Source organism: Acanthochromis polyacanthus, chromosome 20, assembly GCF_021347895.1.
Source record: "Acanthochromis polyacanthus isolate Apoly-LR-REF ecotype Palm Island chromosome 20, KAUST_Apoly_ChrSc, whole genome shotgun sequence".
Lineage (NCBI taxonomy): Eukaryota > Metazoa > Chordata > Actinopteri > Pomacentridae > Acanthochromis > Acanthochromis polyacanthus.
Window position 1 is genome coordinate 19107726 of NC_067132.1, and position 24740 is coordinate 19132465.

The 24740-nt window shown below is 43.6% G+C and overlaps 2 protein-coding genes across 2 annotated transcripts; one reads left to right on the forward strand and one right to left on the reverse strand.

Annotated features, from left to right (window-relative positions):
* Positions 1–217: 217 nt before the first annotated feature.
* On the forward strand, positions 218–6166 carry gpr12 (G protein-coupled receptor 12). Its single transcript, XM_022195102.2, has 2 exons — positions 218–431; positions 1299–6166. Exon 2 carries the CDS (start codon positions 1311–1313, stop codon positions 2337–2339), a length of 1029 nt encoding a protein of 342 aa, XP_022050794.1. The 5' UTR covers positions 218–431; positions 1299–1310; the 3' UTR covers positions 2340–6166.
* A 206-nt stretch (positions 6167–6372) lies between these two features.
* wasf3b (WASP family member 3b) lies at positions 6373–23703 on the reverse strand. The gene is made up of 9 exons (XM_022195099.2): positions 23562–23703; positions 16851–17007; positions 13413–13547; positions 13035–13188; positions 11996–12113; positions 10421–10602; positions 10067–10342; positions 8068–8381; positions 6373–7333 (listed from the first exon to the last, which is right to left on the reverse strand). The coding sequence occupies exons 2-9, from the start codon at positions 16981–16983 to the stop codon at positions 7176–7178; spliced, it is 1470 nt and encodes a 489-aa protein (XP_022050791.1). The 5' UTR covers positions 16984–17007; positions 23562–23703; the 3' UTR covers positions 6373–7175.
* Positions 23704–24740: the final 1037 nt, after the last annotated feature.

Consider the following 24740-nt stretch of genomic DNA (forward strand, 5'->3'; position numbering starts at 1 on the left):
ACCATCTTTGCTTCCATGTGGATGAAAATCACGTTAAAGCGCAAACACCTGCCAACCCAACACCTGCCTCCGTCCTTGAGGCGGCAGGACCAGACATTTCACGGAGTTCACCAGTCTCCGGCAGTCTGGCCCATTTGGGACTCCTCCTTCATCATCGACCCCCTCCTCCCCTGCGCGCTCACACCTCCTCTCCTGCTCCACCGCCGCTGCTCCACTCGCCGCTTCCCCGCACAGCCGCAGTCCACGGCGATGCGCCGTAGAGCCGCTCCGCGCTCTTTTCTTCTTCTTCTTCTTCTCATTCTTCTTCCATCGTGCCCCCTCCCCGAGCTGCGTCTCTGTCCGCCGGCGCTGCACCGTCCTTATCAGTAACATGGAAATACGAGGCTGCTGTTCTTCCATCTAGACGGGAAGTGTCACCTCACAGAGTCAAGGTAGGCTGGGTGGAGGCGGATTATTGAGCATCCTTGCCGTGCATGGAAAAAAGCAGCCTGTTTCCCCCCCCCTTCTTCTTCTTCTTCCTTCATCCAGCATCCTTTTGCTGACGTGGAGCAGCCACTGATGCAAGGTGCATGGGGTAAAGCAGCAGTGTGAGATGCATGTAAGAGGCATTTCCATGACGGGGGTGCGGTAGGCTGCTTTCTGCTGTGGAGAGCTGGTCTTTTTATTGCCATCGATATCGGCAGTCGGATTCGGGAATCTGCTTCAAATCATATTCTGGTTCTCTGTTCTCCTCTTGCATTTCCTCCTCCGTGCATTTATAATTCGGAGCTTTTCACATGTGTCCTCTGTAATTCTGTAATAGCTTTAACAGTCACAGGGTTTAATCCCCAGGGGGAAATACATTACCTGTTAACAGTTTGGAGCAGCTAGAGTGATGTGGATTAGAATTCTGTTGCATTGTGTGTGTGTGTGTGTGTGTGTGTGGGGGGGGGGGGGGGGGTATGATTGAATGAGGATGAAAGTGAGCAGATTTTTAACTGTAGTTCAAGATTTTGGTTCCAATGGTCAGTGATTGTTCCTGCATAATGTGCTCTCAGAGGCCCCATGCTGTGCCACATGAGCACTAACCTGTTTGAGTTGTCTTTAAAACAGCATAAATGTAGAGAGGTGTGATGTAGAGAAGAGGGAAGCAGGAGCCTCGTTTATGTCTTCCAGTGCAGGGAACTGTAGAGCCACAAAGACAAACTAGAAACACCCAGCAGAGACACTTGTGACATTTATTTATGGTGCTCCTTTGTCTTTTCACCCATGAAAGTGTGCAGACAACCTGTGTGATTAAGTGTGTGTGTCAATTTCAGACGGGGGGCACAATGAGTGAAGAGCCACCGGTCACCCCCAGCTGGCTGACCCCTGACCCCACAGCGTGGGCCAGTGGAGGCGGGGGACCGATGGACAACAGCACCAGCCTGGGGATGTTTCCACCGGACAACTCCCTGCAGCCCAGCCAGCTGCCTCTGCTGGTCAACCCCTGGGACATTGTGCTGTGCTCATCGGGGACTCTGATAGCCTGCGAGAATGCCCTGGTGGTGCTGGTGATCTGGCAGAACCCGGCGCTCAGAGCCCCCATGTTTCTGCTGATCGGCAGCCTGGCGCTGGCCGACCTCCTGGCTGGCCTGGGCCTCGTGCTTCACTTCACCTGTGCCTACTTGCTTCGCTCTGACTCGGCCCAGCTGCTGACGGTGGGCTTGGTGGTGGCCTCCTTTTCCGCGTCCGTCTTCAGCTTGCTGGCCATCACCATCGACCGCTACCTGTCGCTGTACTACGCCCTCACCTACAACTCGGAGCGGACAGCGGCCTTCACCTACACCATGCTGGTGCTTCTGTGGGGCCTCTCCCTGTGTCTGGGCCTGCTGCCAGTCACGGGGGTCAACTGCCTGGCGGAGGAGGCCACGTGCAGCGTGGTGCGGCCACTGACGAAGAACAACATCGCCGTGCTGTCCGTCTCCTTCCTGCTGCTCTTTGGCCTCATGCTGCAACTCTACGTCCAGATCTGCAAGATCGTGATGCGCCACGCTCACCAGATCGCCCTCCAGCACCACTTCCTGGCTGCCACGCCCCACTACGTCACAACGCGGAAGGGCGTGTCGACGCTGGCCATCATCCTGGGCACCTTCGCCGCCTGCTGGATGCCATTCACTGTCTACTCTCTCATTGCCGACTACACCTACCCTCCACTCTACACCTACGCCACGCTGGTGCCTGCCACCTACAACTCGGTCATCAACCCGGTCATCTACGCCTTCAGGAACCAGGAGATCCAGAAGGCGCTGTGGCTGGTGTGCTGCGGCTGTGTTCCCGCCAGCGTGGCCCAGCGTGCACGGACCCCCAGCGACGTCTGACCTAGCAGACCCAGGTGGGAAGAGAGAGGCGACCTGGGTCAGCTGTGCTCCTCACTGGATGTGTCCGGTGTGAAACAGAGCAGCAGCAGAGGAGGTCAGGGGAAGTGGCGGAGGGCTGTGGCTTCAGTTCTGGCTGGAGTTGACACCGGCAGAGGCAGTTTGGTTAGTTATTCATGCGGGCTGCATGGATGGATGGCGTTTTTTTCTTTGTTCCACTCACCACAGGGCACTGTCTTCCCAGCTGAAGGCCACAATGCAGGCTGCATCCCGCCCGCCCCCCTCCCGTTCCGGCCCTGCCACGCCCTTCCTCGTTTCTGCAGAGAGCGTGCTGAGTGCATCACATGGAACAGGCAGCAGCTGTATATAGAATGTGCACACACACTTATCAGCTACTGGAGCTTTGGTTGACACGTGCTTGTTTTCCTTAAACTAACGGAGGAATTATTTGTTTGTGTGCCTGGGTGCGTGCGTGCATAAAAGTGCGCGGCGCGGAGAGGGGAGCGCAGGAGAAGGAGGGAGCGGCTGAATACGCAGGCATTTCCACAGCAAAGCCCGTCTGGAGCAGCATCCCGGCGCTCTGCTGCTGCACTCTGAACGTGCGTCGAAAGCTAAACAGCCGCGGAGTGCTAAAAATAGAGCCGGTGCTCTCTGATCCGAGCTCTGCGCCCTCAACAGACGCCCAGAAAGAAACCAAGCCGCTCCTTCTTCTCCTCGCCTCTCCCATTTTCTCCTCCTATTCTTTCTTTTTTAAAGTATACAATCTAGATTGTGCCCGAATGTGTTTGAGTCCAGCTCAAGAAAAATCCCCCCTGAGAGCGCTCCATTAACCCCCTCCTCCATTTTTTTATTAGTATGGAGGCACCAAACCGAACATAGGCCTATCAGATTATGTAACCTTACTGTACATATATCCCTCTTTCACTTTCCGCAAGGTGATTGCTTTTGACTTTATGAATGTGGAGAATGCGGTAAGATTTAGGAAACCCCTCAAAACTAAAGAAATCTTATGGGAGAAATTAACTAGAAGTTAGGCCCGGATAGCAAAATAATAGAAATAATTTGTGTCTGGAAATTATTAGAGCGTTTTTGCTCCACACCAACCCCATAATGTCAGATCTGCATGCTAGACTCCACTCTAATTTGCATGCAACAAGCACAGATCTCGTTTTTTCTCCCGGAGTTCAGTGTGTTAGGTCACCTAGGCCACTGCGGTGGATGTGCCACGGTTTCCTAATGTCATCGTGACCCTAATAATTTTTTTTTGTACTACGTACCACAGTGTACCTCACATGTATTGCATTTTAAGAGCTACAATCATCACTCGAAGGTCACAAAAGTGGCACTCTTTTTGGAAAATGTGGAATTTTTTGTAGTATTTTTGCTGTACAGTGAAGATAAGTTCCGAGGCGCTCTTACGGCTTCGCTTCGATTGTGCTCAAGTCACATTAGCTGCTCTGAGTTAGTTGTCGATGATCTTTTTCGGTCTCCGAAAACATGTATGCTGATTCCTTACTCCTTCAGACCATGTCAGCAATAACTAGCCTATGAATGGTAGTTATTTTTTAGATGTGAAGCAATACTCAGACAGCAATAACATCCACGTCCCACCGTGACTTCTTCCTGAAGAGTGAAGTACCACAATGGCCACTCGGGTGGGGGTGTGTTGTAGAGGACAGGCTCAGTGAGCTACAAGTGATGCTTCAGTGAAACATCTTCAAATAGGTGGTAGGATAATCACTCCTAAGCTGGAGAAAGAAAGGGAAAAAAATAGCGGACGAGATCAAATGACTCATTCATCACGGTGATGCCACTGCCTCATCATTCCTCAGTGTTTTTTCCAAACCCCAAATCGAGCTTTCTGATCATTTGTCACACGGGGATGAAATTGTGAACTGTTTTCTGTTGCCTCTGCCTTTCCTGTGAGCATACGAACTGTCCTGAGTGTCGTAACCTGAAATATCAGTGCGTGATTTGGGACTGTGTTTTTTCGTGCATCTTGTATGAGTTGCATGGCCTCTGGGTGTGTGCATGTGTGTGTCCGTGCGCGTGTTTGTGATCCAGCAGCTCAGCAGACCATAATCTGTCTCCTTGTGTCGTCAGGGGAGGGGTAATAATACAGGTGTGAGGAATACCGAGTCCTGCTCGTCCCCCCTGACCTTAGAGGATAATGCTGCCAGTCTTCCTGTCGATTCTGAAAAGTGGCCTCGTTCCGTGTCTGTAGAGCTTCTTGGAGGGAGGTAGGACTAGGAGGTGGGCGTGGGCGCTCCAGCACTTCAAGCCAAAGTGAAAGGAACTCTGAATGAACTTCGATCCTAGTCCTGCCGTGTGTTCTCCGTCTCCTCAATCACTAATAGTATACTCTACTTAAAAATCAATCTAGTCTGGTTGAGGCAGGTGTCCGTTAAGTGACCTCTGAATGATCCTATGAGCTAAAAACTGCTACTTCCAAACGTAAACACTGCTTCTTCTTTTCCTTCCTTGCTGTCTCGCCGCTCAGTGAGTGCGATCGAGACGTTTGGAGAGCTTTGAGTTGTGCAAAATAAGAAAAAAACAAACCTGGAGACCAGCAAGGAAAGTTGAAGAGCAGCAGTTGTGAATATTGGAACGTAGCCCGTGTATGTGAACCTGTGCACAGTGTCAGACTGAACCCTGTAGTTATTCGATGAGCACCAACAGGTCAGACTGGCACATCACAAACCATCACAAACTCTTATTACTTTACCTTTGGAGAAAAGTCTATTTTGTTATATTCATTGAAAAGTTCTATTTTTTTCCACTTTAGTCTGGCCTGAATTCTTTCAGATTCTGATGTTGTACGATATAACCGCGCTGTAAAGCCTTTTTCTGAATGTAGTATTTATCAAATTGTTTAACTGAGATCCCCTCCTCTTGACTGTGTTTGTTTCTGTAAATAAGGCATGCTGAAGAGGAGGGACTTTATACCACCGTGCATGGTGCTACCAAAGCCAGTCAAACTAGAGGATGAGTTGGGGTGCACCATTTTTCGAATGACATTTCTCCACCTTGGCTGTTAATGTAGACATTGTTCCCTTAGACTTCACTTTCCTCGCTTCGATATGCACCAGTTTGTAAAGCCTGGCTAATGGACGATGGAGACGATTTGGCTCAACAGATGGGGGATGTTTGAGGGGAAAAAATGGTACATGACTTTCTCTGATTGGTGAATGTGAATCTCTTGTGCAGCCAACAGTATTGTTGAGATTTTTGTTGTTGAGCGGGTGTGAACAAGGGCTTTGTATCCACGAAAAGATAAAAGACTGTGATGTTGGATGTAATACTTCTATGTAGACACACCTGTTAATCTACTGAATGGTTTCGCACTGTCACCGTACACAAGGTTGTGCGCAAAGCAGCTGGGTTTTTGGGGGTGGGGAAACGCTGCCAGCGACAGGCTGTTTGTTCAGCAGAAAGAGGAGGTTTCTGATGGTTACTAATAGAGCTAAATATCAAAACACTGAAAAGCCTGTGAATGTGTGTGTGTTATGGGGCGAGGGTTGAAGAACGGGTGGGGGGGGTGACGCCACAGTAACAGCATCTTGTGTAGACGTATGCATAGTTTTCAGTGTGAAATGCACTTTATTTTTTGGATGAAAATGGCACAACAAATTAAGTATCTGCAAAATGAAACGTATAAATGATAATCAACATGCACTAACTTAACTGAGATATTGTAAAAACATTTGTGTGACCGTGGTGTCTATTTTTCCAAGGTGTTAGTCGTACTTTTTATTGCTTTGGTTAGTTCACTCGATTGAGAGATCTCTTGTTAATTTTGTATTAAAAACAAACATGTGCTGTGCATTAAACTCCTGCCTTGGCTAATTTGTTCATCCTCATCCTGGCTCACTGCACCCCCCCTACCCCCCCCCCCCCCTCATTTTTTCGCACTCTTCTGTTTCCCTGGCAACTCCCTTCTTAGCTGTACTGTTACCATGGAAACTGAAGTCTTAGAGCCAGGTATGTGTTGTCTCTATGACGACAGTGGAGCAGTAAAGAGACATGGCAGCCCAGCCGTGATCCTTCATTCATCATTTTATTTTGTCTCTGGTTCAAAGGTTACAGAGCTCAAACTAGCATACACATGACCCCCCCCCCCCCCCCCCGTCCCTCCACACAGCAGTGAGCGATTGCAGATGGCTCAAACAGTTAACATATTTTTGATCAGTAAGACTTTTTACATATTGCGCTCTCATCCATCCATAACCACAGCATTTCAGATGATCTTCCCAGTCATCCGTTCAGCAGCCACTGAACTCCAGCATTACTTCCAGTTATTGACGTCTACACGTTAAAAACTTGCCTCATGGTCTATGCAAGTGTTTCAGTAAAAACATTTAAAAAAAGACAAAGAACATCGGTTAGCTCAAGAGGAAAGTTTCTATAATAATTCTAACACTCCCAAGCTTTGACTATACATGAAATAAGCACCTTCACAGGGTGTCTATAGTGTTACAACAGGTAGAGAAACATCCACTGGGGTGTATTCACAATCCTTTGAGATATATTCATCAGACTCAGTGTTATTGTTTCACAGAGTGGTCAGCATTACGGTATATTACTAGTCTCTGTACAGTGTTTATGCATACTGAATACACCCCCAGATTTCCAGTATTGGACCATTCAGCTTATATCAACCTACAGCATGTGATTGTGTGTAGGTGTAGTTTGTGTGTGTGTGTGTGTTTTCAGCAACAGCAAGTCTGTGACAACCTGTGATCGTGGCACAGTGGGCATTCTTTCAGGTGAGTGTGAGACTGACTGCGTATCTTATTGTGCATGTATATTTAGTGGCTGTCCTATTTTCTTGTGCGTGCGTTAATCCGACCAGTCGTTCTCCTCCAGCTCGGAGTCGTCCTCTGAGTCGGAGTATTCCACAGCGATGCGCCGCGACAGGATGGTGGCCACGTCGTTTCCGACTGGCTCCCTCTTAGCCTGCTGCTCCTGCTGCTCCTGCACCTTCTTCAGCTGGATGCCTGCAAGAAAATGTGAAATTTAAAGCCGTGTTTTGACTGTACACCTTTTAGGTCTGGTGTAGAGTCGTAGAAAAAGCAGTAAAAACAAAAATAGAACCAGTATAGTGTTATTTCCTGGATTAAAAATCAAAAAATGACAATGCTGCGTATAAAAACACCACATATTTAAGCATTTTTATTTGAATATTAAGCAGGGAAATTGTTAACTTCCTCTCAATAATCTGAAATGACAAAATTAGTGAAGCGTAATTGATAGAAGCAGTGTGAGTGAAGCCGTCTGTGACTTTTATTTCCATCAGCAATTACTTAGAAATGACCTGAACTTGAAGAATCAGGAGGAAAACACAAAATTCCATCTTTTCTGGATGTTAAAATGAAGGTGAATGTTTCATCTTTTATCCAAAACCCCATATAAACCTCTTGTGTTGTGCATACATCACGTGTTGTAATTCAGTGGCAGCTATTTCTTACATATACGTTCTAAATTTAGTGTATAAATTCACAGGTAAATTATGTGAGATTTATCTACAATATACTGAGAGGAGTGACAGATTTTTTTTCCCCACTTGTAACACATTCTATGTTAGTCTTACTGAATTTAACAAAGATTGTTTCAGATAAATCCTTTGTTAAAAGGTGGAATAAATGTAGATGTTTCCAGCGAGGACACATATATGCATATATATGAGGAGGACTCATTGTGGACACATTCATAGACACACTGCAGGACTCACCCATACGTATAGCAGCCAGCAGATCGCTGCGGGCGTCATTGACCACTGTGGTCTCAGCAGGTGCGATTGAGGACATCTTGTGGGTTGTGGAGTGGGAGGCACCAGCTGGAAGCGGAGGAGGCGGAGGACCGGGAGGAGGCGGAGCTGCCTGCGCTCCAGATACAGGTGGTGGAGGCGGAGCGTAGCCGGCAGCACCGCTCATTGGGCCAGGAGACATCGGGCCTCCAGGGGGCGAGGCAAAGGCCGTCTGGGCAGAAGGGATGAGAGGGGCAGGAGGAGGGGGAGGAGGACCGGTGTTGGCATACCCATCCATACTGCGAGAAGGACAGAAGGAGAGAGAATCAGTGGAGCACTCACAACTTCAGTTTACGGCCACCACAAGCAGGCTTCAAGGTCTGAGCGTGAATCATAAAGATGGTGACCCAGCAGGTGGCAGCATCAGCTCAAAGTTCACTGGATGTCAGTAAGAGCCTGTGCTGGCTTCTAGCAAAACTGCATTACAGTCATTTAACAGTATGAAGTAAGTTAGTGTCAAAGCTTTTAGAAATGTGTCAGTGCCTGAGTAGCTAAATCATGTTGTCCTGGGATTTATTATTTGAGACATTTTTTTTTTTGCCAAATGTTTAGTCGTTTTAAGCATTTAACCTACTCTGGGAATATTGTGTTAATGTGGCTGCAGGAACTATGACCCCGAGGTTTTTGATGCACCCATGATTCGTTTAACAAAATCTGATGTAGATTAAATTAAACCAGAACACATGGATTTTTAGACATGTTCACCCTCGTGTTGTCCTGGGGTCATTCTGTCCCCAAATAAAAGATTTTTTTCCCCTCTTTCCGTCGTATACTTTTGTGTAAGCAAAGTCTAATTGGCCATAAATTCCAACAAAAACAGAAAAAATATTGTGGTAATGGGTTGGACTGAAGTCAGACTAAAGGTGTAACACACATTTGATTGACCATTTATATGATATGCTTTAAATAACAGTCAAACATGGCCGGGTAATTTTTGACCCCAAAGGAGAAAAGGTGTACGGCCACTGGGAGGACATTATGAGGGTAAAAATTGAAAATGTAGAACCAACGTGAGCACGACGTCTTGTGGTTAAACTTGGAAGTCTGGCAGTAATATGTGCAATCCTAAGAAATTGGAAAATCTAGAAAAATGACCCAAGGAGTATTTTAAACTGGGAAAAAATGGAGGAACAAAAATATACAGAACTAAATAAACTGTGGGCATCTATAGAAACATACTGTACATAACAACTAAACAGAAGCCGTTAATGGATGCAATAGACAGAATAAATGACTGGATTTGGAATACTGCCTATGTATTGTGTGTGACAAATGTTTAAATATGCATATGCAGTATTTAATAGTGTGTTCATGTTTTGTTGATTGTTGTTAGGAAAAGACAGGAAAAATTGCAACATTTTGTTTAACCCTAAGGTCGTCCTGTGGGTCAAAATTAACCAGTTTTAAAGTTTGAAAGTGTGGAAAAAAATATATTTTCACAGTGAAACATCTGATGCCCACATTTTCAACATTTTTGGGAAATGTTTGACCATTTTTTTGGTGGAAAAAAAGAAATGTTAAAATGTTTCTTAAGAACATTCACAAAAAAAAACAACCAAAATCCAGCAAAATTCACTGGATTTTGGTTGATTTTTTATAAATGTTCTTAAAGAAAATATTGGAAGTTTTACTGATATAGATGTAATGACTTTAGATATTTTTAGGATTTTTATTTTTACTCATTTTTTGAAAATATTTACAAGAATTTTCTCGCCATATTTGGGGGATTTTTTTTTAAAATTACATTTTAAGGGAAACTTTTAAGGAATTATTGGAATTTTCTTCCCGAAGGTTTTCCAAATTATCAGAAATTTGGGGATTTTTTTTGCTGAATTTTGGGATTTTTTTTCAGACAAGGAAACAATAATTTTTTGGTGCCCGTAAATGAGGACACCAGGAAGGTTAAATTGAACTCTGTTTTTACCTGTAGTCCACTGGTGGGAGGGGCATGGAGCCTCCGTTCATAGCCTCAGCGGGTGGAGGAGGCAACGGCACTTGGTGGTGGTGGGAGCGGCCTAGTGTCCCACTCCCATAGGCCATCATAGTCCTGCCTCTGGTGTCGTGTTCACTTCCTCCTCGAGCAGAGTGACCGGCAGCCATCTGGGCTGCCAGGACGCTGGGCGGGGGGCCGGAGTAGGTGTGGGCGTGGCCAGCGTGGTTCATGCTGTTGGGGAAGTGATGCTGGTCCAGGCCGTGACCCCTGACAAAGCAAAATGAATATGAATCATAGAGCACACTACAGCATGTGCTGTGATGAAAATGAGGAAACAACTCATACCTGTTCTCTGGTGACATTGAGCCCTCAGAAGAAGCTCCTCTGTCTCGGTGGATGGTGTGTCGATGGTCTGGCCTCAGCTCTTTATCCAGGGCCATCATATTCCACTCCTGACGACGATTTCTCGCCTTCCGGACCTTCTTAACCTCCCTCTGTAACGTCCCATCCACACAACGCCTCTGCTCCTGAAGAAAGAGAAAGCATGAATTTCAATCTGAACTACATTTAACTAACTAATAAACTATTAACAACAATGTAAACAGTTTGTGGAGACACTTTTGTTACCCTCAACAAAAATATAAACGCAACACTTTTGTTTTTGCTCCCATTTTTTATGAGATGAACCCAAAGATCTGAAACTTTTTCCACATACACAATATCACCATTTCTCTCAAATATTGTTCACAAATCTGTCTAAATCTGTGACAGTGAGCACTTCTCCTTTGCTGAGATAATCCATCCCACCTCACAGGTGTGCCATATCAAGATGCTGATTAGACACCATGATTAGTGCACAGGTGTGCCTTAGACTGCCCACAATAAAAGGCCACTCTGAAAGGTGCAGTTTTGTTTTATTGGGGGCGGCACTCCTCTTCAATGGCCGTTTGAAGTTGCTGGATATTGGCGGGAACTGGTACACACCGTCGTATACGTCGATCCAGAGCATCCCAAACATACTCAATGGGTGACATGTCCGGTGAGTATGCTGGCCATGTAAGAACTGGGACGTTTTCAGCTTCCAAGAATTGTGTACAGATCCTTGCAACATGGGGCCGTGCATTATCCTGCTGCAACATGAGGTGATGTTCTTGGATGTATGACACAACAATGGGCCTCAGGATCTCGTCACGGTATCTCTGTGCATTCAAAATGCCATCAATAAAATGCACCTGTGTTCTTCATCCATAACAGACGCCTGCCCATACCATAACCCCACCGCCACCATGGGCCACTCCATCCACAACATTGACATCAGGAAACCGCTCACCCACATATCTCTTATGGTAGAGAAATGAACATTCAATACACAAGCAACAGCTCTGGTTGACGTTCAGTCTAAGGCACACCTGTGCACTAATCATGGTGTCTAATCAGCATCTTGATATGACACACCTGTGAGGTGGGATGGATTATCTCAGCAAAGGAGAAGTGCTCACTGTCACAGATTTAGACAGATTAGTGAAGAATATTTGAGAGAAATGGTGATATTGTGTATGTGGAAAAAGTTTTAGATCTTTGAGTTCATCTCATAAAAAATGGGAGGAAAAACAAAAGTGTTGCGTTTATATTTTTGTTGAGCGTATGTACGTTTATGGACTATTGCACTAAGTCCCACCGAAAAGTTCTGCAAATTCTTTCTTTCTCTTATCTTGTCTTACTTCATGCTTTATCCCGTATGTTTTCTATGCTAATAGCTACTCTCTCAACATTATTTTTCTATAAAATCTCTTTGGTCGATTACTACTGTGAAGCTTTGGGGAGGAGGAGAAGCCGCAATTTTAATCTTCAACCTGAGACAATGAACTGTAATCAGTGTATCTGTGTAGATCTGTGAGACACTCTTGGATAGAGTTTTACCTTCTGCTTCCTCTTCTCTTTCCTCTTGTCCTCAGTGTCCTGCAGCATCTTTTCTTTCCACAGATCAAAGAAGTAGGAGGGGTCGGTGTAGAACTTGAGTGCTTCCTTGTGGTCATCCCTACAGAGAGAAACACCAAGGAGTTGGTGATCAAATATCTTCGTACGTAAAGCGACATGAAGTAGAATCTGCCCGATGCATTGTTACTGTTTAGGTAGAATAAGAAGGTAAGGCACAGTGGTGGTATTTCTTGAGTAAGTCCATTTGTGGGAATATAACATGTAAAGGTATGAATATTGCAGAAGTGGGGGAGGCTGATGGAAGAACAAGAGTGAAATTATGAGTAGGGCTCCTGCATTTTTATCAAAGACAGCATAAATGGAAATGACAGGATGAAAAGGTAGAGGGACTGAGAGAGTGGAGAAAAAAAGTGAGTAAAGTGTGCCATGTAGTCAGGATTAGGAGTTAAGATTCCCACTGGAGCCTGACATACTAAATATGTAATGCACCCATATAATGGAAAGCATACTGCATAAAAGCAGCTCCCAAATGCAGCAGGACATAGTAAAAAAATCTGCTGTTTCACTCTGGATGTAGGTCAGACATTAGCAAGAAATCTGATAAAAAAAATAACTTTAAACCTTTAAACTGGAGGCTTGAAGGGTTACAGTTAAATTTATGGAAGTTTTTTAATGCAACTGATCATCAATACCTGTTTATTCAAACTGATAAACTATGCATATGCAAATAACGTCAGCACACCTTAAGGACAGACTATTAACAAACATAACACGAGAGGCTTCAGTTATTCATCTGTTCTGTTCTGTTTAATACATTTCTTTAACTCAATTTCAATTTGGAGCTGCAGCCAAATGCTTATAAATAATACCCACAGATGACCTGCAGCAAAATTTGATAAACGCTCAGTTAAGGGGAATTTAGAAGAAATCTTCATGAAAAAGTGACTACATTTAGTTAGGTTCTGAAAATGTGACAGTGATTATGCTGAAAAAGCGCAGATGTCTGAGTGTGTGCACCAACCTGTAAGGTGAGAGGATGCTGAGAGGTGGAGGCTTGTCGCTCACGTTGTACATCTCTCTGACTGGATTGGGCACGCTGCTCTTGGACACCACCTGCTGGTCCTGAGTGGTAGAGCTCTTAAAGGCCTTCCTCATGTTGATATCTTGCAGAGAAACTGAGAGCACAAAAAAAGAAAGAGAGGACAAATGACTCATCAAATGAATGGCCTATTGGAAGGGAGAGGAAGAGGGGATAAATAGAAAACACTAACAATGGAGAGATAGAAGAAAAAGGCATTCAGTAAGCAGACAAAGTGAAAAGCATACACACAATCAGCCCTTCAACAATGATTGATGACTTGCTGTGCCTGCACCCTCAGTCATCTAACCTCTGACCCACCTTCCTCCACAGTAGAGTCCAGCTGCGTGACCTTGACGGCCAGCCGGTCGATGCGATCCTGGAGGGAGTTGGCACGCAGGTAGAAGGTGTTGGCCTCGTTGAACAGCTCGCCGAATATGTCCTCTGCATGTTTACCTGGAATAGAAGAGCAGAAAGAGAAAGAGATGGGAAATCTGAGAGAAAGACGGAGACTTTTAATCATTATCTGGAGCCAAGCAAATCCCAGCTGAGGCTCAGGTCCAATCAATACAGCTGTAATGTGACACATTGTGAAACTAGAGTCTGAGCGTCTGTGCAGGAAATGGTGTCTCATACAACTCCATATAGCAACATTTCTCATGAATAATTTAATCGAGGCTGAATACAGATTGTGCAAATCGTTCTGTGTGTATGTTTATGTGAAGCCAGTAAGCAAAAGCAAATTAATTTATTTACATTACATAGGATATTATCATTTCTTTGAAGTTGTTGAAGGTGACTCAACTATTAGTGCTGGAGACCTCAGAGTTTCTAGTTCAAAGTACCATCCATCCATTCTCTATACACCGCTTTATCCTCACTAGGGTCGCGGGGGGTGCTGGAGCCTATCCCAGCTGACTCGGGCGAAGGCAGGGGACACCCTGGACAGGTCGCCAGTCTGTCACAGGGCTACATATACAGACAAACAATCACACTCACATTCACACCTACGGACAATTTAGAGTGATCAATCAACCTCAGCATATTTTTGGACTGTGGGAGGAAGCCGGAGTACCCAGAGAAAACCCACGCATGCACAGGGAGAACATGCAAACTCCATGCAGAAAGATCTGAACCAGGGATCTTCTTGCTGCAAGGCGAAAGTTCTAACCACTACCCCACTGTGCAGCCCTCAAAGTTCTAAAGCCTCAGCAAAAAATTTAGGCCAGAAAAATACACCTGAACAACTGCTGCTGGTGTACCAATAAGCAACGCTCAGGTTCCCATTTTTCTCGTGGACGTTTATGTGTGAAACTTAAATATGCGTAAATCATACGCTCTTTAACCACAGTTCACAAGAAGACAGGACATAACATCATCTTTACACCTCTTTCACACATTCAGCCTCAAAGGCCACAGAAAAGACGAAGTGACAAACCAGTCTGTGTGACCTAAGCCTTAATTCACACACAACTGGTGCCTGCTTACTACTAGTAGATTTAACCCTCAGAATCCCAAAACTTGCCAGGTTTGAAAGTCAATGAAAACAGACCATTTACCAATGCCAGAAAGTGTAAAAAGTGAGAAAATCATTGGATGTTCTTGAACTATTCATCTGTTACGTCGGAAAAGCTAGCCACATCTAAGCCTAAAATCGTGATATTTCATCAAAAGAACAAAAAGTTAGCTCTAACCAGATTCCATAAAAAACTAAAAATTGGGCGAAACCAACAAGCCATGACTCAGCGGCAACCAAAAAATTTAGAGGCTTTTCATCTAAACTGGGCTGAATTGCAGGCTGTGTTTGTAGACAGCAGACTGGATAAGTTAAAAATGGAAGTACAAAATAATGCACTTCATGTAGAGTCACCATTTTCTTCAGTATTGCTAACACAGATATCATACATGTTTTTTCATAACCAAAGATGATTCATGGCTCTATAACTGTATCATACTACAGAAATGACCTTTTGAGTCCTGTCTGCTTCTAGCCATGGTACATTTCCCATAAAAGAGGACTACACATTGCTTTCATACTGTTGGGCTAGTGGTGCTTACATTCATTTAATTTGCTGTGAAAAATGAGCTCAATGTGAGGAAAAATGTGACAGGAGCAAAAAAAAAAAACACCCAGATATTGCTTTGGGCTCAGAGGGCTAAAAGTCAAGTAGAGAAACAATGTGTTGAGTGTTGGCAATGAAAACCAGTGCTGTTGGTTACTGTTATAATAAATCCATTGTGGGAAAAGGGAGTGAGGAGGAGGATGTTAGCTCTGAGTTAAAGATTTAAAAAGCAACATCTCCTAAGTAGCCTGCAGTCCCTTTTGACATGTGATTGGACAGCAAATATTTAGTTGTTTAGTTCTAACATCACTTCACATGTTATTCACCCACCATTTTGGCAAACAACTCTGAAAATCGGTGACATCTTTGCTCTGGAGAAGGGTGGGTTGAGGGAGGACGTCGCGTGCAAGTGTCAAACAGCTATATAAGCCTAATGAGGGCAAAAGGTCATTTAGTACAAGACCGTAAATCTGGGCAGTAGTAAAACGTAAAGACTAAGATGAACTTAAAAAAAAAAAGTCTTTCCTTAATGATAACAGATGAAAACCAGCTGGAGTACTTTCAGTGTAGTTCTAATAAAATGTTTAATTATAGAAAACTGTGTAATATTTAATGTGTGGAATGACAAACAGCCTTAGAGCTATTTCTGTCCCCCCTGCTGACAGGATGAGCTGCAGGAAAAACATTTAGAGGAAGGAAGAATTGCAGATCCGGCATGCTGAGCCCCGTCAACTCTGACCTCTCTGGAGGATTCTTATGGTCCACTTTTACACATGTGCACACAGACACGCACACACACACACACACACACACACACACACACACACACACACACACACACACACACACACACAGCGTATGTAGTCTGTAGATACACCCCGCCAGGCATGTGTGAGCATTTATATTTAACCCACACAGCTGCTGTTAAAAGGCCCACTCCCTGGGCAGGAACTTGACACAATAAGAGACAGAGAATGGACAGTTAACAGCATAAATGACTGGGTTAAAATTACGGTGTTGAAGTTCACAGAGAACTTTTAACGCTGCTATTGTGAGAGCAGCAAAATGAGAGCAACTGAGGAAAAAGGGGTGAAGGGGAACTGCCAAATGACAACACATAACGCACTGTTGGCGGGTATGAAGCAAGGACACGGGAATAGAAGACAGATGGGACGATAAATGCCCTTGGTGCTGTAACCACTCTGTCGAATGCATGTACAGTGAGCATAACAATCGATATTAAACAGTTCTGCACGCAAACAGTTGCCGCACAGACTCGCACACACCAACAAACACAAAACGAATCTGCACAGTCACATGTCCACAGCTGGACGGTTAAGTTCATTTCAGTGGAGCCATCTAAAAGGCTGACATTTCAACCCTTCAAACTCCAGCGTGAGGCTGCTTAAGCCCGCTGTGAGCCCGGTGACCCCAGGCGCTGTAACCATGGCAACACCCAAATCAATCACTGCATCGGGATTAATGATGAAAGCATGTGATTTTGTCCCGCTACAAAGACGCGACACACGCAGCGTAGACCGTCGTCACGCTGACCTCAGTGGGGCCATGTAGCCCGAGGATCCTCTGGTTTCAGTGTCACAAACTTGTGCTTTTTATCTGCTAAAATGTGAGACTTTTAGCAGCATTTTTTTTAATGGAAAGGGTGTGTGTTTGTGTCAGTGATTGTGTGTCTTACTCAGGCTGCTGAGCTGGCGAATGATGGCAGACAGCGTGTTGTTCATCACACACTCCAGCTCGCTGCCGATGCCCTCGGGGAGCTCCCCCCGGCAGAGGTGACGCGGCTCGATGTTCCTCTTCACCAGCGGCATGGTGAAGCCTCACACCGACACAAACTGCAGGGAAACGCAAGAAACACACTCTGATTGAGACGCAGATCCAGTTGGTCAGCATCTAATGTACCCAAGCATTAATGAGCAAGACTTTTTTTCACCGACTAATTACTTTCTTGATTAATGGCTGGTGGTGAACACAATGTCAGACTTCCCAAGAGCCCCAAATTTGTTTGTGTAGTGCTCGTTTCAAAAATAAACACATTTATTATCCCAGATAATAAAGAAAAGCAGCAACTATTTGCATTTGAGAAGCTGGTTTACTTTTGCTTGCTGTAAAAATGCTTGCAAATGGTCTGATCTTAAGTTATAATGCCATTTCCACACTTAGTAAAACAGGATTTAATCTGAGAATTTGTGTTAATCAATCCTGGTTTAGTTTAAATGTTACATGAATGTACCTGCAATCAAATTAGAAATATAATAGGAAATGTAAATAAATCATTGGTTGCTTTTAGGGGTCAAAACGGTCATTTGTCCATATCATTCAGCAGTATTTGAGTAAATGTTGGTGATTGTGGAGTCAAAATGGCATCTTCAAATGTCTTGTTTTGTCCACAGCCCAAAGATATTCAGTTTATTATGACAGAGGAGTAAAGAAACCAAAAAATATTCAAATTTAAAGAAGATAGAATCAGGGAATTTTAACAGTTTTTCTTTAAGAATTACTCCAATGAATTACTGACAGTTAACAATTCATTTAATTGATGACAGCTGATTGACTAATTGATTAATTGTTGCAGCTTTACTGCACAATTGTGCAAGAAATATTAACTTAAGGAAACCATGCTTGTGGGTGTCGTGTGTGTTGCTAAGGTTGTGGTAGGGGACTGCAATGCATTTGAAGCTGATTTTGTTTTTCTGTTTTTCCTCCATAAAGACAGTATTTTCCATTAACAACAAACGAGCTGCTGACAAGAGAACCGAGAGTGATGACCAACAGTGTCCCAAAGCCAGAAGACTTCTGGCGACTAGCAGAGAGATTAAAGCATTAGGGATAGGAAGATACAGCATGCCAGCTAATCCCAGGCCAGCTTGTCACTGGCCCAGCTGGAAACCTAACACAAGCAGAGACTCATGGATATGGTCAACACCAAACACGAAAAGAAGAATAAATACGCCCTAAGCCAAAGTGTAAAAGCTTCTCAAGTTCCTGCAGACAACATATGTCCCTTTCAGACTCCTTTCCTTTAATCTGACGGCAACTGAACTTTATGTCTGAATGAACGCCCCGGCCGCTATTCACTATTCCCCGGTCACTATTACTATACGATGGTAATCCCACTAAATCGAACCTCGTAACATTTCCGTATCCCTTTCAACATGGCACAAGTCTGAACTGCATGTTGTGGCATTAATGGATAGGTGCACACACACAACAACACTTAAAGTAGTGTGATGCAATTTCGGGAGGTCTTTTTCCACGTTTAAGCACCAATGTCTGTCCAAAACCATCACAGAGAGCAAAAGATGCAGTTTGTGTATCACAAAATACCTTTCCCACCCCGCCAACTCTTCATGATTGGTTGGGAAAAGTTAAGGAAATATTTAAAATGGAAAAACTGACATACTCTTTACAAATTTAAAAGGACACATTTTACCTAATTTGGGACAAATGGATTCATTTTATATCCCCTATTCAGAATGACTTTATATGACTGAAACTTTGACATTTCTTGCATAATAATAGCACTGTATTTTCTATGCATGTATATATTTCTTGTGAGAAAATAGTGATGACTGTAAACTCCCAGTCCTGGTTTGTTTTTTGTTTTTTGTTTTGCTTTGTTTGTTTTTGTTATGGAAAAAAAGAGAGGACTATGATAAAGATGACTGAAAATGCTCTGTAATGTCGTCAACCTTTCTAATAAAAAACATAAATAAAAAACAAAATACCTTCCCCATTCACTATGCGCTACAATTTCACATCAATTACAAACTAAAATGTCCATAATCAGCATGCAATCTAGGTTTTGCTTCCACTAAGAGGAGCTTTGAGTTGTGTTTGTTGTTTCCAGTTGTTTGTAGGAATGTTTCCTCTGGGTTTATTATATTATTATACACCAGCAGCATCAAAGCATCAGGATCCATTTAAGTGTCTCCAAAGGAAGAGAGTTGCACGCCAGTAACTTCATTAATTACTTATAAGTTCAAATTATCCTTAACATGAACACAGGATCAATCCAGGCACAACAGCAAGTCAGACTGTGTCCTTTTTTCCCCCCTCACAACAGCCACATAAGCTGTCACAGTTAACAGGGTTAATCGTTTATCAAAGTTAAATCAATTGCTGCATATAATCTATCCTCGGGCTGGGTCTTGGACTTCATTCTAGCTGATGGAATTATTCTGTTTATGTACTTTTGGGAAGGTAGTAGTTTGATTGTCATCATTCAGTGATTAGGAAATCGCAAATACACTTGGCCTGCAATCAGTTTAGATTTTGTTTTTTGTTTATTAGTGTATGACTATGCATTATTCATCTCTACATGTAGTGTCTAATCTCTCCCACCTACGTCTGAATGACAGAATGCCGTCACTTTAACCCTCGTCTTGTCCTGCGGGTCAAAATTGACCCGTTTTAAAGTTTGACAATGTGGAAAAAAAATAATTTTCACAGTGAAACTTATGATGTCCACATTTTCAACATTTCTGGGAAATGTGTGAACATTATTTGGTGGGGAAAAAAATGTTTCTTTAAGAACGTTCACATAAAAATCAACCAAAATCCAGCGAATTTCGCTGGATTTTGGTTGATTTTTATGTGAACGTTCTTAAAGAAAATATTAGGAGTTTTACTGATATATATATGTAATCACTTTAGATATTTTTAGGATTTTTTGGAAGATTTTTACTCATTTTTTGAGAATATTTACAAGAATTTTCTTGCCAAATTTGGGGGACTTTTTTAAAATAAAATTTTTAAGGGAAAATTTTAAGGAATTATTGGAATTTTCTGCCTGAAGGTTTTGCAAATTTTCAGAAATTTAGGGATTTTTTTGCTGAATTTTTGGATTTTTTTCATCCAAGGAAACAATATTTTTTGAAGCCTGTAAATGAGGACAACAGGAGTGTTATGAGTCTGGTGCATCCCGTGTCTGAAAGGGGTTAAACAGTGCTGGACAGATCTTCCCACGCCCACTGCAACTCAGGACTTAAACCCTGACTGGGTCTGATCAGACTCTCCAAACCCTTTGTACTTCAAAGGGCTACAGACAATCACAAAAAGTGGCAGAACTCCCAGGGTGCATCGGAGCGGCCATCTTATCGGTGACTCTTCCTGCTTCCTGTTTTTGAAGTCTGAGTCTGGCTCCTGCTTCCTCATCCTCCGCGTGTCACATCACACTTTCCTGTCCAAACACTTGGCCAGAACAATACAGCCATGGCTCAAGAAGCAACCAGGAGGACAGACAGGGAGACAGATGGAAACACGCCCTTCCCCTATCAAAACGTTCTCAAACCATTTTTAGACTCGCCGATCGAATTGTTCACTCTTGATTACTATTCCAGAGTTTGGACTGTGCAGCTATGCCAAAAAACAAACCAAAAAAAAATCACCGGAGAAAAGCAGGTTGCACCAGTACAGGATATCTGGCAGTCTGGCAGACGGCTAATAATAGCAGACAGGTGCAAGAAGCACTACTAATATTTACTAGACCTTGCAAATACTCATTAATGACAACAAACACATTTGATATCCATGGAAACTAAGTGTTTAAATCCCTGTTAACTCATCACAGCTACAAAATACAGCCCCCTCAATATTCAGCCTTTTGTTTGCGAATCCTTATCTTATTAGAGACTAAATAAAGAGGTGAGATTACATCTTTAACACAATATATCAGCAACAAATCAGGCAGTACTGCCGTGCTATCGGTGTCCCTGTTGGAAGCTACCGTAATTACAGATTGTGAAGAGACACTTCTGTTGACCAAGGACGATTCCCACCAGCAGAGTCCTCATCTGCCCCCGCTTTCTCAGCTAGCAACCCCCTGCAAACTCCAACAGCCTCACGCCAATAAGAGAAAACAAAAGGGTAAAAGTACACCATCATGTGCCGCCGCAAAGGACGCTGAATACAGTCACTGAGGAGTGGTGTTTGGCACAGGAGGACAGCTTAGGTTTAGCTCTCCGCACAAACATTTTGGGAACACTGCGCTCTCCGTGGCATAGAAATGAAGTGATCCAAATTAGAAGATTGCATGTTTTTGCTTTTACTGTCTGGCCCGGCATGACAATCACATCAATGAGGCGAAATAATGAGTGACTGGGGGGGCGAGCGGGAGGAGGGCCAGGCCTTGTCTGTTTGTGAGAAATGAGGGGAAAGTGGAGGCTCAGGAGGGTGCATGGGAGAGACACCAAGGGAGAAGAGTGTGACGGGAAAAAAAAAAAAAAACAGTGAATGAGACAGTGTGCGAGGCAGAGAAAAGGTTGTGTGTAATGCAAGGTGGTAGACAAAGTATGTGTGCGTTTATGTGTTTGTGTGTAAAAAGGGGAGAAAGAGTGGATCGAGTGGGGGGAAGGGTAGGAACAGGGACCTCGGGGAAGCCACTGAAAGGTTCCCGGGACAATAGAGCTCCGTTCACACGGCAACAGCACTAGCTCTCCCATGCATCCTCCCCCTCCTCCTCCTCCTCCTCTTCGACCTTCTTTAAGGCCCCCCTGTACTCGTGCACTGAAAGAAAGCGAGCGCTCCTCCTTCATCGTCCACTCACTCAAGGAGGAGGACGGAGGCAAAAAAAAAAAAAGCTCCAGAGATGAGCACATGAGCTTTCACACTTAGATTCTCACTCTTCACGTTTCCAGCACCTCTTTTTTGTCATGTGTTGGTAAATTATTGCAACACAGTGTGCTCACTCGGTCATTCATGCAAACAAACGTGTAAAACACACCAGGTAGCCTCTCAAATGTCTCATTAAGCAGCAAAAATGCCTTTGATCCTCAGAGAGGTGACATTCGGGCTGCATTTGGGGTAAAACACACTCCCTCTGAGACTCCCGCAAGAAGCCTAGATCCCTACAGATAGAGGAGGCCTTTACTACAGATGTGAGAACTCCATTAAGAACTGAAAGGGGAGTCATTACCAATTTATGAGCCGAGTACAGCTTCTTGTGTCGAAGGCTGTTTTGCTTGTTCTGATGTAATGAATAATGCAACTTGGATTACGTCAGGTCACACTGCCCTAAATATGATGTAAAAAAAAAAAAAAACTTGACTGTGAGTCTACGCCTGTTCAAAAATGTCTCCTCGCTCCGACATTACTCAGGGGCACTCGTAGTGAAACATTGATGGCGCTGTGCCTTGGACAACTACTGAATAGTGAATACTACTGGATAAGAGCAGGCAGCTATCGTTTTTTCTTTCTTTTCTGTAGTGTAAATGGCACATTATTTGTCAGAGATGGGTGATAATTGAACAATTCTGTTGACATACAAAGAAAATTGTAATTAGAAGCCAGACTTGACACATATTGGAACATCATTTTCATTATTTAATAAGTGATTTTGCACAATTTCTCCACATTCTGGTATCTTCAACAATGCCAAACATCCCTAATATCTGCTGAGTAGATCATCAGGATTATTCCTGCCCACAATAATACCTGACTTATTAATGCAAACATGACCCCAAGTTGTTATAATCCCATTGGATAATGATAATGATGAGGAGCAGATGTATTTGCAGCATTCAAAATGTGTTTGCTTTCCTCTTTTTGGGAGGTAAATGTAATATTTATACAGATTAATGCGAAACATTAGCACTTCTCACTTGCATATTTTGCATCTGTCATTTTATAGATCACTGACAAATCAATTAAGTCTGATATGTGGCCACCATATTGACGATAAGTTGTCATATAGGATGAAACACGTTGTCTTAAACTAAGAAACCATTATTTATATTTCAATATTTAACACTTTAGTTGGGCTAAACTACATGGATGCCACGCTGGAGTTATTTTAAAGCACTATTTTAATGTTTCATGCCTAAAAATTCCCAGTTTAGCTGCACATACACACTCCCTTTTCCCCTTTCCCTTCAGGCTGATAAATGCACGTACACACACGTCCACTGAAACACACACACACACACACGGGCGTAAATTGATGGCAAACGCGATCAATCACTGTTCCGCACCGTCGCTTCCCGTTACCGATGGACTGACCCACATCTGTTCATCTCCACCCCGGTTAGTTTTTTTTTTTTGTGTGTGTGTCAGTTTTAATCGGAAATTTAACCAGCCGTTTTCTATCTGGGGGTACCTAACAACCTGATTAACACGCCGGCGCACCAGCCAGCATCAATTATCTGGTCAAAAACGATTTAAAGTTACCCGGTAGAGAGAATAATATGCAGTGTTTCAGGGCTGGAGTCGGTTTATTATCCTCAACTGGGGGTCCGCTCCGACTGACCACTTGGTTAGCTAGCTTATGTCCACTGCTCGACTACTTAGTTTGGACAAATGAGACCACAATCAACACAATTACACACACAAATTGCATTATCATGATTAAAGGCGTTATTATGCGCTGCAAAAAGTATCATAAGGTCCTCACCAGCACTTGAAATATTAGAAGAAATCAGCTTGCCCGCATGTCCCGTTAGATACTCCAATTAGCTCTGCCATCCTGTGTCCCCCAGCCCGTCTGGCCACTCCGGGTAAAATCCTTTGAGGATCGGGACACGCCCACCGGCTGCTTCCACTAATCACATCTCCGCACAGGGGATTTAGTGCATGACGGACGTTCACTTCAACCAATAGCGTCTCACAACCGGAATGAGCGACAGGGAGACTCCCCAGCTCGGAAGCCGTGCTGGGAATGGAGGGGGCGGGGCTAGAGTTGGGCGTTGCTGAAGAGATTAACAAGTTTTTGTTTTTTCACGCAACTGGATCCCGTCTCTTGTCTTAAATATTGGTGCGTTTCTTAATTCAACCCTGCGGTCATGTATGGACAGGAAGACTATCTAAATAAGGAGAAATTAATAAAACTGCGAGCCGCAGAGGTCTGTAGGGGGTTTGTAAGGTACACACAGGGATGCTGAGAATGAGCTGGGAGAGTATTGTGTAACAGACTCAAATAGCTGGGCCAGCATCCTGCAGGAAGTGGTTCACTGAGAGGACTTGCTATACTTAGATCTGTGGTTTAGTCTCTCAGGTGTGTTTGTGGACAGAAACAGTCTGAGGAAGATGACTGTCATCAAAGCTAAGGGAGAGGATGCAGAGAATAGTATCTGGTCTGTGGAAGAGGAATAGGGAGTTTCAGTACTTGAAATGCAGTTCTATTCCTAGACAACAGAGAAAACCAGGGCTTGAATTTGTTCCACAGCTGTTAGTTTATCATATACAACTAATTTAGCCATTAAAACCGAAACATAAATGACTAAATACTAATGTGACTGTTGGCATACCTTGACTTTGCAGCAGTTTGAGCTTTAGTGATAATGACAGATGTGGTTTTTCCATGAATTTCACAGCTAAAACAACTCAAATGCTCAAGAGAAAAAAGATGATCAATTTATGATAATTTTTTAAGCAAAACTGCCAAATATACTCCGGTCCCAGATACTCGAATGTGATGATTTGCTGCTTGTCTTAGTTTTAGAGTATTATAATAATTGAGTCTTTTTGACTGTTAATTATGCTTCAGCTATCACTAGGGGAAGCCATTATAGTTCCCTTTCTTTATGTTCTTACACATTATGCTTTAAATCAAGAATATAACACAAATTCCTGT

Excerpts from the sequence above, each read along its gene's own strand:
- gpr12 (XM_022195102.2), top strand. The coding sequence starts at position 1,311 with ATGAGTGAAGAGCCACCGGTCACCCCCAGCTGGCTGACCCCTGACCCC.
- wasf3b (XM_022195099.2), bottom strand. The coding sequence starts at position 16,983 with ATGCCGCTGGTGAAGAGGAACATCGAGCCGCGTCACCTCTGCCGGGGG. Across the intron at positions 12,114-13,034 it reads AGCATCCTCTCACCTTACAG|GGATGACCACAAGGAAGCAC; the intron begins GTTGGTGCACAC and ends TTCTCTCTGTAG. Across the intron at positions 7,334-8,067 it reads GCTGGCTGCTATACGTATGG|GCATCCAGCTGAAGAAGGTG; the intron begins GTGAGTCCTGCA and ends ATTTTCTTGCAG.